The sequence below is a fragment of the Aspergillus oryzae genome, chromosome 1 (genome assembly GCF_000184455.2).
Source record: "Aspergillus oryzae RIB40 DNA, chromosome 1".
NCBI lineage: Eukaryota > Fungi > Ascomycota > Eurotiomycetes > Eurotiales > Aspergillaceae > Aspergillus > Aspergillus oryzae.
In genome coordinates, this window is record NC_036435.1 from 2722886 (window position 1) to 2739212 (window position 16327).

General features: G+C 50.6%; 7 protein-coding genes across 7 annotated transcripts; 3 read left to right on the forward strand and 4 right to left on the reverse strand.

The window, feature by feature from the left end:
• Positions 1–4: 4 nt before the first annotated feature.
• Positions 5–1919, reverse strand: AO090005001396 (uncharacterized protein; the record flags this gene model as incomplete). Its single annotated transcript, XM_001818271.1, has 2 exons — positions 5–1722; positions 1793–1919. The coding sequence occupies 2 exons, from the start codon at positions 1917–1919 to the stop codon at positions 5–7; spliced, it is 1845 nt and encodes a 614-aa protein (XP_001818323.1).
• Positions 1920–2454: 535 nt separating this feature from the next.
• AO090005001395 (putative endosome-associated ubiquitin isopeptidase (AmsH)) lies at positions 2455–4181 on the forward strand (the record flags this gene model as incomplete). Its single annotated transcript, XM_023237715.1, has 3 exons — positions 2455–2604; positions 2667–3203; positions 3483–4181. The coding sequence occupies 3 exons, from the start codon at positions 2455–2457 to the stop codon at positions 4179–4181; spliced, it is 1386 nt and encodes a 461-aa protein (XP_023089346.1).
• A 525-nt stretch (positions 4182–4706) lies between these two features.
• On the forward strand, positions 4707–5959 carry AO090005001394 (putative oxidative stress response protein Oxr1; the record flags this gene model as incomplete). Its single annotated transcript, XM_023237721.1, has 3 exons — positions 4707–5608; positions 5669–5797; positions 5905–5959. The coding sequence occupies 3 exons, from the start codon at positions 4707–4709 to the stop codon at positions 5957–5959; spliced, it is 1086 nt and encodes a 361-aa protein (XP_023089345.1).
• A 507-nt stretch (positions 5960–6466) lies between these two features.
• On the reverse strand, positions 6467–9090 carry AO090005001393 (uncharacterized protein; the record flags this gene model as incomplete). The annotated part of the gene is made up of 3 exons (XM_001818268.3): positions 6467–7288; positions 7341–8902; positions 9072–9090. 3 exons carry the CDS (start codon positions 9088–9090, stop codon positions 6467–6469), a joined length of 2403 nt encoding a protein of 800 aa, XP_001818320.1.
• A 460-nt stretch (positions 9091–9550) lies between these two features.
• trm10 (tRNA (guanine(9)-N(1))-methyltransferase) lies at positions 9551–10744 on the reverse strand (the record flags this gene model as incomplete). The annotated part of the gene is made up of 1 exon (XM_001818267.3): positions 9551–10744. One exon carries the CDS (start codon positions 10742–10744, stop codon positions 9551–9553), a length of 1194 nt encoding a protein of 397 aa, XP_001818319.1.
• Positions 10745–11010: 266 nt separating this feature from the next.
• AO090005001391 (putative NADH-ubiquinone oxidoreductase subunit GRIM-19) lies at positions 11011–11652 on the forward strand (the record flags this gene model as incomplete). The annotated part of the gene is made up of 4 exons (XM_001818266.3): positions 11011–11061; positions 11208–11314; positions 11390–11542; positions 11604–11652. 4 exons carry the CDS (start codon positions 11011–11013, stop codon positions 11650–11652), a joined length of 360 nt encoding a protein of 119 aa, XP_001818318.1.
• Positions 11653–12146: 494 nt separating this feature from the next.
• On the reverse strand, positions 12147–16265 carry AO090005001390 (karyopherin MSN5; the record flags this gene model as incomplete). The annotated part of the gene is made up of 7 exons (XM_023237737.1): positions 12147–12820; positions 12874–13472; positions 13526–13668; positions 13722–13980; positions 14036–14139; positions 14195–14419; positions 14478–16265. The coding sequence occupies 7 exons, from the start codon at positions 16263–16265 to the stop codon at positions 12147–12149; spliced, it is 3792 nt and encodes a 1263-aa protein (XP_023089344.1).
• Between the last annotated feature and the right edge of the window lie 62 nt (positions 16266–16327).

Here is a 16327-nt window from a genome sequence, read left to right on the forward strand (position 1 = left end):
CATGCTAGTGGAATCTCTTTGTAGGTTCCCAGCCGGTCCGGAAGGACGTCAACGTCCCGCCGAGTAGTTGGGTCAGTTGCACCGTGGAGAGGTTCGTGTTGCCTTTCTTCTGGTACTCAACGAAGATATCCCACAGTGTGCTGATCGGCAGCGTACGAACTCGTACGTCGCTTAGGTCGTAGTCCAGGTTCTCCTGGTAACATGCGGCGGGGTCGAGGGGTTCGCGGGCCTCGGGAGAACCGTGAATGGTCTTGGGCAGATTGTCGAAATCTGGCTCGGGGGTTTTGGCTGCGAAGACCGCTAGGCCGGGGATGGACTTGACGATGTCATTAATGGGTCGTTCGGGGAAGATTAGTTCCAGGAATTCGGCTACTGTCATTAGGTTACGGGTGCCGATGGTGAGAGAGAGGGCTTCGAAGAGGCGAAGAGCGGCATCCCTTTGCGAGGGATCCAGTTGGTTGAGTTTCTGCACAGCTGGGGGGTTGGGGTCAGCCTCGAAGTAGAGGACGCTTCTCTCGGCTTCTCGGGGATAGAGCTCTTCTGGTGTGATGAGCAATGGTTCAAAAGGGCGCCGATCCCAGTGGAGAATTGCATCGTCGAAGTTCCCGCTATGCAGAGCCACTCGCTTGTTATCAACGACGGCGGGAACTTCCTTGATTACTTCGTAGTGTACTTCCGACAATATCTGATCTACGGTAGACTTGGCGGCCTTGATCTTATCCAAAATGGGCTCTAGTGCGGCCGAACTCTCGCGAGGATCTGCAGCCGTCCGGGAAAGGGTATTCGTTAGTTCGTCGATTTCACCGATGGTTGTAGCTTGATACTGGCGTTTATACACGTCGCGGTTCTCCTTGTTCAGTTGGGTCAAGCCTCGTCTTTGCGTTGCATTCAGTTTGCCGTCCTTTGTAGGAGTATCGGTAGTGATCTTCTTCCAAACTTTCTCATGCCATTCGGTATATGGGCGCGGCACGTAAGGCAAAGGTATCCTGCCCTGGTCAGGACTTTCTGGGGCTAAGGGAATGGGGGATAGTTCTCTGCCGGGAGGTGTGGTAACGCCCTGCTCTGCTGCTCTCTGAGCAACACGCAATGCGTTACTCGTCATTAGATCCCACCCCTTGAGAGTAGCCCATGCATTAGGGTCCTTTGGAGCCTTTGGAGCCGCAACTTCAAATGCATGCAATGCAACATTTTCAGTCAAAAGTGCCGGTCGCTTGCGCTCTATGATGGTCCGCGGAATGACCTGTTGTGCATCCGATATAGGCAGTGATGCTACCATGCGCACGCTTCCATAGGCATGTAATCCCGTCTGGTGCATACAGGCCTCCATGAAAACCGACCACCAGCGTGCTGGGGTGTAGTGGTCCTTTTTAGAGCCAATTGCAGGCGGGTTGGCTAAGATAAGGAGTGTATCGTTCCTGGGTAAAATGCCACTGTCGTCACGGTTTGATGGCCCCTGCTCCGGAAAATGTTTCGATAGTATACTTTGCCAATCCGCAATATCATGGATCTCCGCAGACAGTAGTTCATAGCTGGGGTTGCTTTCTGCCAAGGGCAGGAGCAATGGCTTGTAGTACTTCAACTCCGGTTCGATGAGGACATGCCGGCGGGGTTTGAGGAGGGCATTGACCTTCGATGACCATAGTCCAGCGCCAGGCCATAGGTCGAGAATGTCCACGGCAGGGTTGCGAAGGAGGAACGGCGACAGGCGGTTAAGCACATCGTCTGTTTGAAAACTCAGCGCATTAGAGTCTCCTTCTATGTAATAAGTTATTTGTCTGGAAGAGTAGCTCACCGCATAGTTTTTCACTTGCTAGTTCTGCCTTCCGAACCGACCTCCTCCTTGTGGGCAAAGGGAAACAGTTGTAAATTGCCTGTGTTAAGGGAAGATGAGGCACGGGCGTCCACCGAGTTAATCTCATCTTAAGTGCAATTCAGGGATGTCGTAAGGTCGTATCCACACCGACTCTCCATCATTGGTCTGTATGGTGGTTTTCCTCTAATCGAGGAAGCTTTGAAGAACCGCGACGGGGAACGGAAGACCAAAGAGGAAAAGGACCCGCAGTTTATTTTTCTTAATTCCATTAAATTCAACGAGCTCAAAATAACTCAAACAATCACCTGTTGTTTCATTGTATCGACTTGCTCACAGCCTTTTTAGATCATGTTCCGATCTCCGGAATCTGCTGTTCTTACAGCACCGCTCTCATTCTAATCGATTCATCATTATCTGACAGACTTTATCCGTCCTTGTACTATAAATTCCCCAAGGTTTTCTGCCTGCTCCGTCGATGCGGAACGTCCCCACACGCCGTCTCTTGGGCTCTGGCGGCAAGACCTCGATGATCCCTCGTTTCACCTTACGATCGAATTAGTCGCTTGAAAACTGGCCATATCGTGCTACTGGAACTTATACGACCGATTTCCCTCACGCATTCGCAGTTCGTATGCGCAATCATGGCCTCGCATATGCCGCCGGCCACAGGCGCGGGGGCCTCAGCCCCTCGAAAGGTCGAGGAAATCACCCAAATGGCGCAGAACTATGATTACAACCCTTCGATTCCTCTGCGGTATTGGTTAAGAACCGCAGCGACTCTACTGAGAGAGGTCAGTCTGATGCCATCGGCTTCGTCGAATCTCCGAGAGCTAACCAACAGTTTCCTTTACAGGCTCGTATATACGAACGAGAGGGGCACGATGAACAAGCGTACTTCCTTCTATTTCGCCATGCTCAGTTGGTGCTGGTAAACCTGGCAAAGCATTCGGAAGCCAAAGATGAGCAGAATCGGAAAGCTCTGATGGAAGCAGAGAAGGAAGTTAGCAGGAATCTTGAAAAGTTGGAGATTCTCAGACCTCGAATCAATAAACGACATAAACGCTATACAGAGTTGATGAATGATCGTCAAGCTCGAAGCCCACCTTTAGGAACGAACCACACCGCACCGAACCAGCAGCAGCCCCAGGATCCCGCATTAGTAGGTGTTGCCGAGCCTCTGGAGGCTGGCGAGAACCGAGACCTGGCGGTCAAACTAGCGAGGACGGAAATACACCGGAGGGCTACGGCCAGGAAAGCTGTACGTCAAGCTGGGATAACACCCCAAGAGGAGCAGCGCCGGCGCACGGCAGGTATCTGGGGCGACTGGGAGAACGCTCTGGACAAGAATGGCCCAGAGACGGACAATGACTTGAGTCGACGGATTCAAAATGTGAGGATCAACATGGACCACGCGCACGATGCGGACCGTCAAAAGAAGACAACAGAATCCACGACGCGGCCGTTGACTGCAAGTTCCTCTACGTCCACGTATAAGTACCCAACAGTGCCTCGTCAGAAGGCGCTGGATATTGCGCCCCCCGTGACCAAAGAAACGAAAGATGCGACGATGTCCCTTCAAGCAGCCCCAGTGCGGCCTCCCAAAGAACGATTTGAGCCTCTCCAGCCGGTCGTCTTAGATGGTCCATCGCCGCCACCAAGACCGGACAAGATCTCCACGCCCCTGACATCCGCAGCTCAAACACAAGCTCCAGCTCCTCCGGCGAAAGTAAAACCAGTCGCAGATGGTGGGGATGGCCGGTCAAACCTGGACCCTTCTAGCTTCACCTTCAAACCGTCCGCCTACCTGGAGAATGGCACCCCTCTCCGGACGGTTTTCCTGCCCCCCGAGCTACGGTCAACGTTCCTTTCGCTGGCCGCTTCGAACACACGACGCAACCTGGAAACATGTGGTATACTTTGTGGGACTTTAATATCCAACGCTCTGTTCATCTCCCGACTTCTCATCCCCGAGCAAACTTCCACATCGGACACTTGTGAAACGGTGAACGAGACTGCCATATTTGAGTACTGTGACTCGGAGGATTTGATGATCCTCGGCTGGATTCATACCCACCCGACCCAAACTTGCTTCATGAGCTCTAGAGACCTGCATACTCACTCTGGATACCAAGTGATGCTTCCTGAGAGCATTGCAATCGTCTGCGCTCCGAGCAAAACGCCAGACTGGGGCGTTTTCCGGTTGACTGACCCGCCCGGGCTCAAGACAGTCCTCAACTGTACGCAGCCCGGTTTGTTTCACCCACACGCCGAGACCAACACCTACACCGATGCGCTACGACCCGGGCATGTGTTCGAAGCCAAGGGCCTCGAATTCGAGACGGTGGATCTCCGCCCTAACGGATCCTAAATCTAACGATGGCTGCCATTTCACGATTTATGAGAGCGTACTATTCCACCTTCTAAAGTCCTCATTCTATAGTTGATTTTGTCAGATATCCCATCTCTTGCTCCGTTTCTAAAATCTCTGGGGGCACTATGTGCAGTATAGATAGCTTCTAATGTACTACGAGGAATTCCGTGACGATGAATTTAGCGCGATTGAATTGTCCTGTAGAATTAATTATAAGAGAAAGAAAGAAAGAAAGAAAGAAAGACATTCAATTAAAAGTCCGCCGCCCTATGAGGCTGGTGATCACCCCACCCGTGACCCGACAGGGAACTAAACTCAAAAGATAATTGAATTTGTTATCTTGATCGTCCTTTCGCTCGTCCTCCATCGTTTCACCTCCAGTTTCCCACTTTTCAAGAACCAATTTCGCTCGTCCACCGCCTTCTGCAGCTGCGTTGTAGCCAATTGAATGACTTGGATATCTCGTTCCCTGGATTCGTGAGCTCCTCCATCGCCCCTCCTTCCCGTTCCCCCGCTGCACGCATGTCGTCAACCGAGCTTCCTTCCTCCGCCTCCAGCTCGAGATCCGCATCTCGCTCTCGACAATCGAACTCCCAGATTCAGCAATCGGCTGCATCATACTTCTCCTACCCCGTCACACATGTCGTATCAGGCCTCTACCGTCGTCTGACCGATCCACCGACCTCGAAATCCAAGAACAACATGCACCGCAATCAACACTCCATGACCACCCCAAACGACTCCACCACCTCATCCCAGGTCTTCACCCCTGTTCGAACAGCATCTCCATTTCAACCCCCACCACTGACCCCCCTCACCCTCACCGGCGACCTCTATAACCTCCAACAACAGCTCCTAACTCGCGCCCTGGCCGAGGAAATCCGGCTGCTAGTCCCCGCCCGCCTGCAACTCGTCGACACCTGGCGTCTAGCCTACAGCCTGGACCGGGACGGCGCCTCGCTCGCCACTCTCTATGAAAACTGTCGAGAAATGTCTCACCGCAGCCCGCGGGCGGGCTACGTTCTCGTCGTCCGCGACTCCTCTCCCTCCGGCGCTGTGTTCGGTGCTTACATGACCGACCCCCCGCATCCAGACTCTCATTACTACGGTACCGGTGAATGCTTCCTCTGGCGCGCGAGCGTTCTCGCTCCTCCTACGAATCTGAACCTGCCCCGCGACGGACCCCCATCGGAGGACATGCTCGAACTCGCCGGTCTGCCACTCCCGCCTAGCGCTGATACCACACATGCTGGTCGATCCACGACCCTGCGGGCGGGTGATGCTAAATTGGCTCCTCCGTCGACCAGTGGACTTCCTAGCGGTGCTAGTACCCCAGAGAGAATCCGGTTCAAGGCCTTCCCTTACAGCGGCGTGAATGATTATATGATGTTCTGTGAAACGGGATTTCTTAGTTTGGGCGGAGGGTAAGCTCTTTCCTTTGGATTCCTATCAGAGACTGAGTATGAAAACTAACAACGAAGCAGAGATGGTCATTATGGTCTGTGGATTGACTCGAGCCTTGAGAAAGGCGTGAGTGCTGGGTGCCAGACATTTGGCAACGAACCCTTGTCAGATGAAGGCGCCAAGTTTGATATCCTTGGTGTCGAAGTATGGTATGTTGGTGCCTAATAGTTTATTAGTTGAGTATCCTTGCATGTAATGCAGGTGGAGCATCTTGGTAGATTGTGGTGTGTGTTGTGACTTTTGGTGCATTGTTTAGTACGTCAGTTAGCCGGTCTTTGTGGAGCCGTTTGGACATGTCTATCTACTTATAATACCCGTGCACGGTGTGGCTGGTCTCATCGTGTTATGCACCGCTGTTGAATCTTACATAGTTTCCAAAATGATAGCAAAGAGAAAAGTTTCTCCTGCTCTACGACCGATACATACTTTATACAGCGAGAGTGGTTGTCCCTCTGGTAATAGATATAGCACTCAGTACTTCACCTGAAATTCATAATTCGTACTCAAGTATTACTGGAGATTTATCTCGAAAATGCAACACCATGATTCAGCTCCACCATTTCCATCTCATTCGTAAGCTGCCATATCGCCGCTAGGAGGAAGATCATCCATAGCATATCGTACCGGAAATTGCACGAGTATATCATAGAAGCGGTGCGAGAACACAAGGGTCTAGAAATTATTAAAAGAAAAAAAAGCTGTAAAGAGAAAAAGAAAAGCAAAAGAAAGACAAAAGGGGTATGCAGTGTACAAGAAAAGGAAAAACCGAGGCAATGAAATAAGTCAAAGTCACTTGACTAGAGAACGGGTCAGGACGTTTAGTATGGCGAGTTGACAATATCATCTCGTCCCAAACGGCTGCCCCACCGCGTGCTCCGACGGCTTGGGGTGACGGGGGGCCCTGCAATACTTTCGCGAGTGGGCTTCTGGAGAGCTCTCTTTGCGACCATGTTGACCTCGTTCGGCAAAGCGACAATGACGTTCTTGTCAGAACCAAATCGGAAGTTGTCTGCCATGACCTCTTCAGAGTACCGCTTGATCGTGTAGGGATCCTTGCGTCCAGCAAGCACCTTCTTCATGCTCCATGTGACGATGAACGGACCCGTTGCCGTGATGATCGACGTCTCTTGTGAATCAACCCCGGTATTAAAGCGAGCTGGGGTGAAAGCGAGAGGCTTCTTGGTTTCATGCTGGAACTGTGCAACATGTGCTGGCTGAAGACCAAGACGACGAGGTTGGGGCTTGGAGTCTTTGCCGAACGAACGCTCGAAACCAAGCTTGCCTTCGTTCTTGCCTTCTTTCTGCAGCGAGTCAATGAGAAGAAGGTAGGTACGACATGTAGCCAGAACCCAGCGGCCATCGGCGGACACATCTAGACCAATGATAGGTTCGCCCAGTGCAGGAATATGAGTCTTGGCGTTGATTCCTAGGCGGTCGAACATGCGAATATCTCCCTTGTTCGAAGCGACTGCGATGTATCCTTTCTCAGTCGTGGCAACGGACGAGAAGTCGTTCTTGCTGGCATACTGCTTCAAATCCGCATCGACAAGTTTGCTGCCTGCCAGACGGGGATCAATCCGGTACAGCGCATTGTGAGACGCTCCGACGAAGGTTTGAGCATTGGTCATTTGGGAAAATTTCTAGGACAGTCAGAAGAGATTCAGATATAAATGTTTGGTGTTAAAGACTTACGGTTTCTGGTGCAAATGTGTTGACAGGAATATCGTCGTGAACGTTCCACTCGTCGACAATCTTACCATACTCCAGGTCCATGCGATAGAGAGAGTTAGGGTTTTCACTGTTCTGAAGAATCATGTTGGAATCCTCGGCATGCAACATAACCTTCTTGGGGCTGAACAGCTTGCCGTTTGGTGTCTCCACCTTCGAGATAGTGGTAGAGAACTCAAGGTTGTTGTCTGCCGTGTGTTTGAAGACACCGATCTTGGAACCACGGACAACAAACGACCTATCGTGCTTGTAACCGACTGCAAGTTGTGAGTTGACATTGCCGTCATCGTCGCGTGTAACCACATCATCCTCCTCTTCATCACTGTCATAGTGTTCACTGCGTTGACCGTCATGCTGGTCTTCATCTTCTTCCTCCTCTTCCTCCTCCTCTTCTTCTTCCCGGTTGTCGGCTGCGTCCTCCATGGTAAGGTCCTGGAACGCATCCAGAACATACTCCCGGTCGTCCTCCTTTACCTTGACCCATTTCATCTCGTTCAGCTGTTCCCAAAGCGCCTGCATCAGACCCTCCTGGAAGCGTTCCTCGGTTTCTTGGTCTTTGAATCGTAGGAGCCAAGAGTATGCGGAGCCATCCTCAGTGTAGTGATTAAAGATAAAGGAAAGATATTCAAAGTTAAAGACAGGGTTGATATCTGCGACAACAGCCTGTCCTAGCCATTCTTTCTCATTACCACTGATTTGAAGCCAATACTGCCAGTTACCGATCTCAGACACAGTGGCAGTTACATCGGCATCTTGAATAACGAAAGTTCCACTTGGGAAGTCAAACATATGCAGTTCAGCCTTCTCCTTCGCAAGAATTTCCTTGGCTTCAGGCTGCTCTGCCGATGGCGGTGCCACAGTAGACTCCTCTCCGTTATCAGCTGGCTTGATGTGTCCCTTGGACTTCTGATACTCAACATCCTTAGCCATCGCAGCGGCCGAATCTCCAGAAGTAAGCGAGTGAGCGCGAGATTTGGTTGGTGATGCATTAGGGCTCGCGGAGGGGATGGGCTTCTCCTCTTGGTACGAGAACTGTTGAAGATCTTGCTCGGTTGCCTTTTGAGCGCTTTGTCGGTATTTCCGCTCGTACTGGCACTGGAAGGCAGCCAACTCAAAAGTAGGGATCTTATCCGACGGCACAGATGGGTCACAAACAAATTCGTATAGGTCGCCGATATCACCGCTCAGGTCTCTCCAGGCCAGAACCTTAGCGCCCCCTTCGCGGACTTCAGTGCGGAAGTGCAAAGCTTCGTCAAGAAGGAAGATCTTCTCGTCCTTGTCGAGGTTATCGGCACCACCTTGCTCGTCTTCGTCGGCGCTTAGCTCTTCCTCACCCTCCTCGTAGGCTCTCTGGATAACAAGTTGATATTGGTACTCCTGTCCGGTACGCCGGATCGACGCAGCCGCGTCCTTGAAGATAAGTTCCGAGTACCCCTTGGGTGACAGAGGCCGGACTAGATAAAGCTCGCCCTGAGGGATCTCGATGATAGACTCTTTGGAAGTATCGCCGAAGAGAAACTTGCTCACTAGAAGCCAAGAGATAATGTGTTAGTTTCAGATAGCGAGGTTAAGGGGAAGTAAAACCAGAGGGAGGTTGTACAGTGAAGGAGGGGTGGATGGCGGGGTAATAGAGATTGGAGATGAAAAGAGGGGCTGATAAAGGGAAAAGTGGAGGAAGGAGAAGTAGGCTCTTACCGTTGCGGATCATAAACATGACTGCGATTTCTGGCTGTCTGAGCAACAGCGGCTGTTTACTCCAGGGGTGGAAAAGAACAGGGTTCGGGAGGAAAGTAAGATGGGAGGTGGAGGAGGACGACTACGAAGGGAAAAGAAGACAAAGAAAAAGGAGATAATATCAAAAGAAGAGGACCATCACCAAGATGATGACGGTACAAACGATGGCACAAGTGATATTCACTGAAGCAAGGGAGACTGGACTCTCCGATCTCAAGAACTCCTTGTCTTGTTTGGTAAAAAGTGAGGAAAAGTTGTTTGTGTTGATCTTCCGTCATCGATCGTCAGTGGCAACCACTGTGGCGCTGTGGCGTTCTAGCCATGTGGCTGAAACGTGCCATTCAGTCACGTGCTTATATGTACAGTATAGTGCTTTGCATGAGCAGAACATCGACATTTTAATATTTACATTCATTAGAGTTTTTTTCTTCCATATAGTATCAAGGGTCGGTGCGAGGAGCAGCAGCTTCATCTTCTCTTTCACCAGGTCCCGGTTCTTCATCCGAATCAGCGTCGACAACATCGCCTTCCTGTGATGGATCTTCCGAGCCTCGCTCAGAGTCCTTCAATGTACCACCCTTTCTCCGAGGAATGACTTTCATGAAGGCTTCGCCCCAATCTCCGAGTTCCAGCCATCGGATCATAATCTCCACAACGTGGTTAGTCGCCAATACTTGGCGCGAGGCCATTTGAATGTAATCCCCAATGGGTAATTTAGCGGTCTTGATTCCCTTTTCCACTGCCGTTTTGTAGCAAATCGCTTTATGACGGTTTTTGTCCACCAGCCCTCCGATAATGTATGTACTGTATGGCTTTAATTCCGTCAGTGTGTTTGGGCTGTCGCTGCTGAGGTACACAATCTCTCCGTCTTCAGGCGTTGCGTCCGTCTTGTTAGCAAACATGCCTGCCAGCTGACCTCCCTTAGGCTCCTTCATCCATTCCTTAGCCTGTTCTGCAGCATGCGCGAAATCCTCTTCCATGAAACGGATTCCTTGCCAATTATTATATGACTTTGCTAGCGTTGTATCGAAACGCTCCTTGAGCAATTTATTGAAAGAGGAGACCACCATATGAGCACGGAAGGGCGCTCCCCTATTATCGGAGTAAGACCTTGTAAGCTGTGATGAGAGGGAAATCCGTTCCTTTTCTAGCATCAAGTCATCGTAGCCACAGTCCATGACGAGGGTGATCGGTAGCAAAGTCGATTGCTTGAACTTCTGCCGGTTCGACTGCCACGTCTGGAGAAGCCGGTCTACGGCTTCTTGACCACCTTCCTGCCTTGCCTGGTTCAATGCCTCGCGTCTTCGTTGTTTCTTTGCGGCCGTTTTTTCTTTTCGGATAGTCTTGCGCTGTTCCTTCTGCGCATCCCACTGTTCTCTGCGACGGAGTTTCTTCAATTGTCTCTTCGATACTTTGGGCGCATCATCTTTGCTTTCATCCACGGCTTGCTGTCCATCCTTTGGCTTATCATCGGTACCATTCGCTACTGTTGCGACATCGTTCTGCGTAGTGGGCTGCGCGGCGTCCTCGTGGGGAACAGATTCCACAGCTCCAGTCATTGTAGGTTCCGAGCCCTCCTGCCCCTCGTCATTGCTCAATTTTGGGTATTTCCTGGGCCTTTCCTCGTCCTCCATTGTGCTATATTAGCAACTATCCGAATAAATATCCTCCGTGACAGTGTCGTAATTTCTCAAAATTAGAGAGAAAGCCAAGCTCCGACGCTCCGGGAGCAAGCACCAAAAAGTCCCCAGCAACCAATGAGCGGCATCGCAGCCCGCATTACCAAACCAAAGCCTCTGCACGTGACTACCACTCCAACTTCGTCGAGCATCATCGGCGGATCTTCCCTACGGATATCCCAAGACTACATTGAAGGCTGCTGTGTCCGTCAGTCGTCAAAATGCCTCAGGATATGCCCCCCGTTGGGGGCTACGGGCCAGTGCAGTACAAGGTATGCGCGCAATTATCCGTTTCCCAGCGTGGGTGTTCAATTGCCCTGGAATCATGGGCAGTGTCTACTTGAATCGCCTCACCTATCACGCTCCATTGCCGCCGTGGACCTGCCTCAATGATGCCCATGACTAACATGCTCGATAGCGTAACATCCCCGCCCGTGGTTTCCGCCCTATCACCTACCTCGTCGGTATGCACCTTTTAATGGGCTACGGCTACTACAAGCTATTCCACGGTATCCGCGAACAAAAGTACGTAACCCACCGCTTTCCCCCGGATCGGACACAAAAAGATGCACAGTGGCTGATTACAATTGACTTGAATAGTGAACTTGCCCGCGAAAAGGTCTGGGGCCGTCTCCACATCCTCCCTCTCCTCCAGGCCGAAGAGGACCGTGACCAGGTCCGTCGTCACTTCGCCGACAAGGCCCGCGAGAAGGAGCTCTTGGGCTCTGAGTCCAAGGTCTACAACACTGAGCGGTACGATTCTCTCTTTCCTTTCACTTGTCGGTGCAAGTACTGATTCCTGACTTTTCTGCAGCTTCGTCCGCCCTACCTTCGTATACACACCCACTAAAGTCACTCAATAAGCAATTGCAATTGTCATGTGTTTGGATTCGTTTATGTTAAACTTGCATGCTTGATTGAGCACTTCGGTGGACGGGTCCTGATTTATGGTTACAACACAATTCGGAGTCTCTGTGCGGGGCCTGTTAGATCAATAAGACGATAGGAAAGCTGGAGGGCGCACTGTATGATGTAGATATACCGTCTGAAGGAGAGTGGTTAGTTTGCAATATGTGTTTTTTTACTGTTTTAAAAAAGAATTCCAAGATCTATTCGACACAGAAAGTAAGGGCTGTTCAGAATGAGCAGGGGCCACCGGTATTGAATATATTTTGATAAGTAGATTGTACTTTCTATGAATATTTTTAATGGTGCTCTCTATCTTTGTGTCCAGAAAAGCCAGAAAGCCAGTATCAAGGAAATTGGGTTGTCAACGGAAGGGGTGGCGCGAACCGTCGTACTATACAGAAGCGTGTGAAAGAGGCAGTCATTATCTAGTATATACGCAGGAGCCCTTCTAACCAAACATATCCGCCACACCGGTCAGGTCCGGTCCGTCATTAATATCAACCTTGTTGTTTTGCTGGCCTTCCATCTCGGCGGTCATGTATCTCTCCTGTAGAGCGCTGCGGGCCTTGCGGCGTTCTTCTCGCGAGCCCAGAATCTTTCCTTGCTCGGCGATGCTGACGCCTCTCAGACCTTCTAAAAGATCTAGAATGAGAGCTCGCTGTTGGCGCGCAGCGGTAGATCTAACTAGGGAAGCTTCTGTCATTGCTACCCTCTGCTCATCCATGCCAGGCAGGCTGAGAATCACAGAGCGTGGTGTGGGCGTGCTCGATCCATAGAGAACCCAAATTGAGGAGATAAGCTGGGCAAGGTCCTTTTGCATGTCGACGAAGTAGGGCTCATGAACGGACGTAATGCATGCTTTAAGAACCTCCGAGCATATGAATTCACGGATTTGGACTGTTGTTGGAGAGTTATTGGGAGGGGCGAAGTCCTGTAGAATGGACCGGATAACGCGTGTAATGATGCTGCAGCATCGGGTATCACGCATACGAAGCGCATGGGTACAGAAGAGCATCAAAGGCTCAAAGATCTCCGGGGAGGAGAGGACGAAATGACGTATGGAGTCGGAGAGCGCAGGTTGGGGATGTGGTGCGCTTGGGTCCGCAGGTTCCTCATCAGGGTCTATCATTGGAGTGTTAGCTGAAGAGGCAGGGTATAAGGGTGTGGTCACTTACCTCCTCTCTGTGGGTCCAGAAGGCTCGCCACCATGATTACCGCAGAATATGTCAGCTGTCGAAGGATACTTTCAGATTTCATTTCATCAGTCAGATCTGCATCAGCAAGACCTTCCCTCTGTTGTTCGATTATAGCCCATTCTGATGTAACCTTCTTATCGATGTTGGTGAATAAGGTTGCCAGCATCGGAGGTAAGAAGTGACCACGGAAGCGAACGGGACAATCGTCAATTAAGCATCTCGCAATATTGAGAAGCACAGAGAACTGGTGTGAAGAAAGGCAGGATGAGTCCTTGAATAGGGCTTGGGACAAAGGCCCTGGAAGTTCCGCAAACCCGTAGAAGTGCTCTCGTAGTCTACTCATGCTATACAGCATCGAGTAGCAGGATTCTCTAACTGCCCTGATCTTACCTCTGACTGAGGATGCAAAGCCTTCAAGCGATGCCCGTGATGCGGTTATTTTAGCGTAAAACTCATCCCGGCTACCAGTAGATATGCCTGCTTGCCAGAATCTGTCGGTTAGGATGCGCTCAACGACAGTCTGCATTTCACTAGGCAGACCGCCCCAGTTGGCCGGATTGTGAAAGGCATGTGCATTGCTGCGCGGTAGTTTAGCTATGTGGTTTAGGATGTAGTGGTTGAGCCAGCTTACCTGACAAGCTCTAGCAATGTCGGCAATATAATTGGAATAGTCTCATGCCAGACATTGCACGCCAGCTCGTATGCTGGCTCATTCTTTTTGAGCTTATCCGTGGAGACAGCTAGCATCGTCTTCGTGCCTCTCAAGGGCAGTTGCTAGCATGCTTGTTAGATTCTATTCAGGCTGTCACGGCTCATATTTGAATTACCTGGAACTTTCTAGTCATCTCTTCCTGGATCCGCTTACCCTCACTGTCAAGAGGTACGGACGCCCAGTCCTCCAACTTCTGGGCCTGTTGAGCTTGCATGAACGGTCCAACGCTCTGTAGTCCAAGCATGGAGCAAAATCCTTCAAAAGAGGAGCTCATCTGCCGGAACTCTTCGTCTTGCCAAGCCTGCCTTATAGGCTCTATAAACGATGCCAAGCGGGACTGGCGTAGAAACGGTTCCACGTTATTCGCGCGTTGCCTAGCAGGGTTAGTATGGACACGTTTAGAACGGTAGATAACGTTATGGTCAATACATGATTATAAGAAGAATGGAGGTAAGCTCCATTTGGAGTTTGTCATCTACCCGATTGGCGAGGCTGATCTCCTTGACTTTCGGTTCCAGTACGTCGTAGAAAGTCTCCATACCTTATTAGTTCCGTTTTCTATAAAGGTCTTATCTGCTCTGAACTTACGGCGAAATACTCCGAATAGCGCATTGCGAGGCGCCTGAGCTCATGGCTGGATAAGCCATGCAGTTCTTTCACGGCCTCAGAGTAGGCAGGAAACTCGGGCTGATCAGGAAGTCGGGTCATGAGAATATATTCGAGGACTTTAAGCGCAAAGCTAGGGGTCTTGTCGAGGGCCTTTGATGAGATATCAACAATAAGTTTGATGACTCTCTGCTTGAGAATCGGGTCCTGAATCCCCAGTTAGCTATGTGGTGTCCGACCATCCCTATTAGTTGCACAATCAAACCTCGAAGCTCCGCTGCATTAATGAGAAAGCCCATTTCTCCAGGATACCCTCCAGATCACTGCGTTTTTGCTCCTGTTGCTTATCAGTGGGATGCCATGTGGTGAAGCTGATAGTACTGACATCTTGCTGGGGCATTTTGCCGTGGGCGGACACCCATTTGTTATACCCCTTAAGAGTTGCTTCTACGACGGCAAACTGTGTATCGGCGCGCATCAGGGGAATTGAGCTCTTTGAGAAAGATTTTGCTGTTTTGAACGTTAGCGCGGAATTTTCACTGTTCCCAGAGCCAAACACACCGTTGAAAGGCTCAACTCCATTGTAGAGGTTGTTCAAATTAGTATCAACGCCTGACAGGATATGGGGGATGGCTTCCTGTGGCCGCTTCTGGACGATCGTTTCGATAATTGACGAGCAGTATCTGCGGTAATTGCCCACAAAAGCATGTCTTTCCGGGACAGTGTCGATATCGTCATTTAAAAATGCTACTGTGGGATCATCAGAATCCGTTGGTAGGGCCTCCCAACGGACCAGCCGTTGAGTGCAGATCTCTAGTAGCGAAGGAATCAAGCCGGTAACCAGATCAGTGTTTCCTATTCTTTCAGAAGCTAACAGTTTGGACCACACGTGGAGGACGGGGATCGAGACCATCAAACTCTGATGCTGAATAACACTTATTGTCAAGTGAAAGAAGAAAGGCAAATTCATGCCATGAGCGCTCTCTAGAGAAAACCCCTTCTCCTCCAAGAACCCTGCGATGTACGACAGCATTTCGGACAGCTTCTTTGAGATCATGTATCGGGTATCGTCAATGTCGTCAGGTCCCACGATTGACCATTGGTATAATTTCTGCATAATGTCTAGAGACTCGGTCTCGTACATCAGATGTACAAGAGGTTGGAAACTCTCCATATCCATGTTGGATCTGCTATACAACGAGTGCAAGGCTTCGACGGCAGCCAATAATACCTGCTCATCTGAACATGTGAAAGCTCTAGCAATAGCAGGGACACAGTTTGAGGAAATAATGGCCTTAGGAATGGCCCATAACAGAACAGACTTCAGAGCTGCAAGTGCTTTGAGCGCTGCATCTTTCGCTTGTTTTGAATTTTGCAGGTTCTCAACACAATATTGGAGGAACTCGCAGATTCGTGGCAGCCAGCCGTCAGAGCCGTACCGTAGCGCGACGTGGTTATCCCTTTTCGGATACACCTCTTCAAAAACCGACAGCGGCGTAAAAATCTCAACCAGAGCTCGGTTGAGGTCTGTTCCTCGCAACGAGGAAACGGTATCTTCCCGGTAGAAGATGTCCTCCGATAGAGTTTCTAGAATGGAGAGAACCAACTCTTTGTGCACCAGACTAGCTCCCCAAAATTGGGCAAGCGCCTGATCCATTTCAATCCAGTCCAAGCCCCAGCTCCTTTTCGCGATCTCCGCCCATAGTTGCGGGATTTTGTTGCGGAGATATGCAGGATCCTCAGGTCGGATGGACTCTGCAAGCTTGAGGACCAGCTCCCTCAGCTCGACCACTTGCGCGGAACCCGTGAAGGAGGTGTGCCGCAAGACATGGTCCAAGAGAGTCAGACCAAAATAGCGGACTAAGGGATCGTTTTGTTCCCGGGATGCCAGCACAAAGCCGTTGCGCGCAGCGGATTTGCTTTCCTTTTGCGACTCAACAAACGTCAACGCCTCCCTTCTGAGCTCATTGGTGGATGACGGATTGTGGATGAGCTCCAGAGCGCGAACGATGTCTGCGATGCGGCTCTCCGACAGATCTTCTTCGGTAGTCATTTTCGACTAGTCCCGACCCTGAAATTGACCGGGGGCTTGTTTAGTGATCCAGTAATGATTGC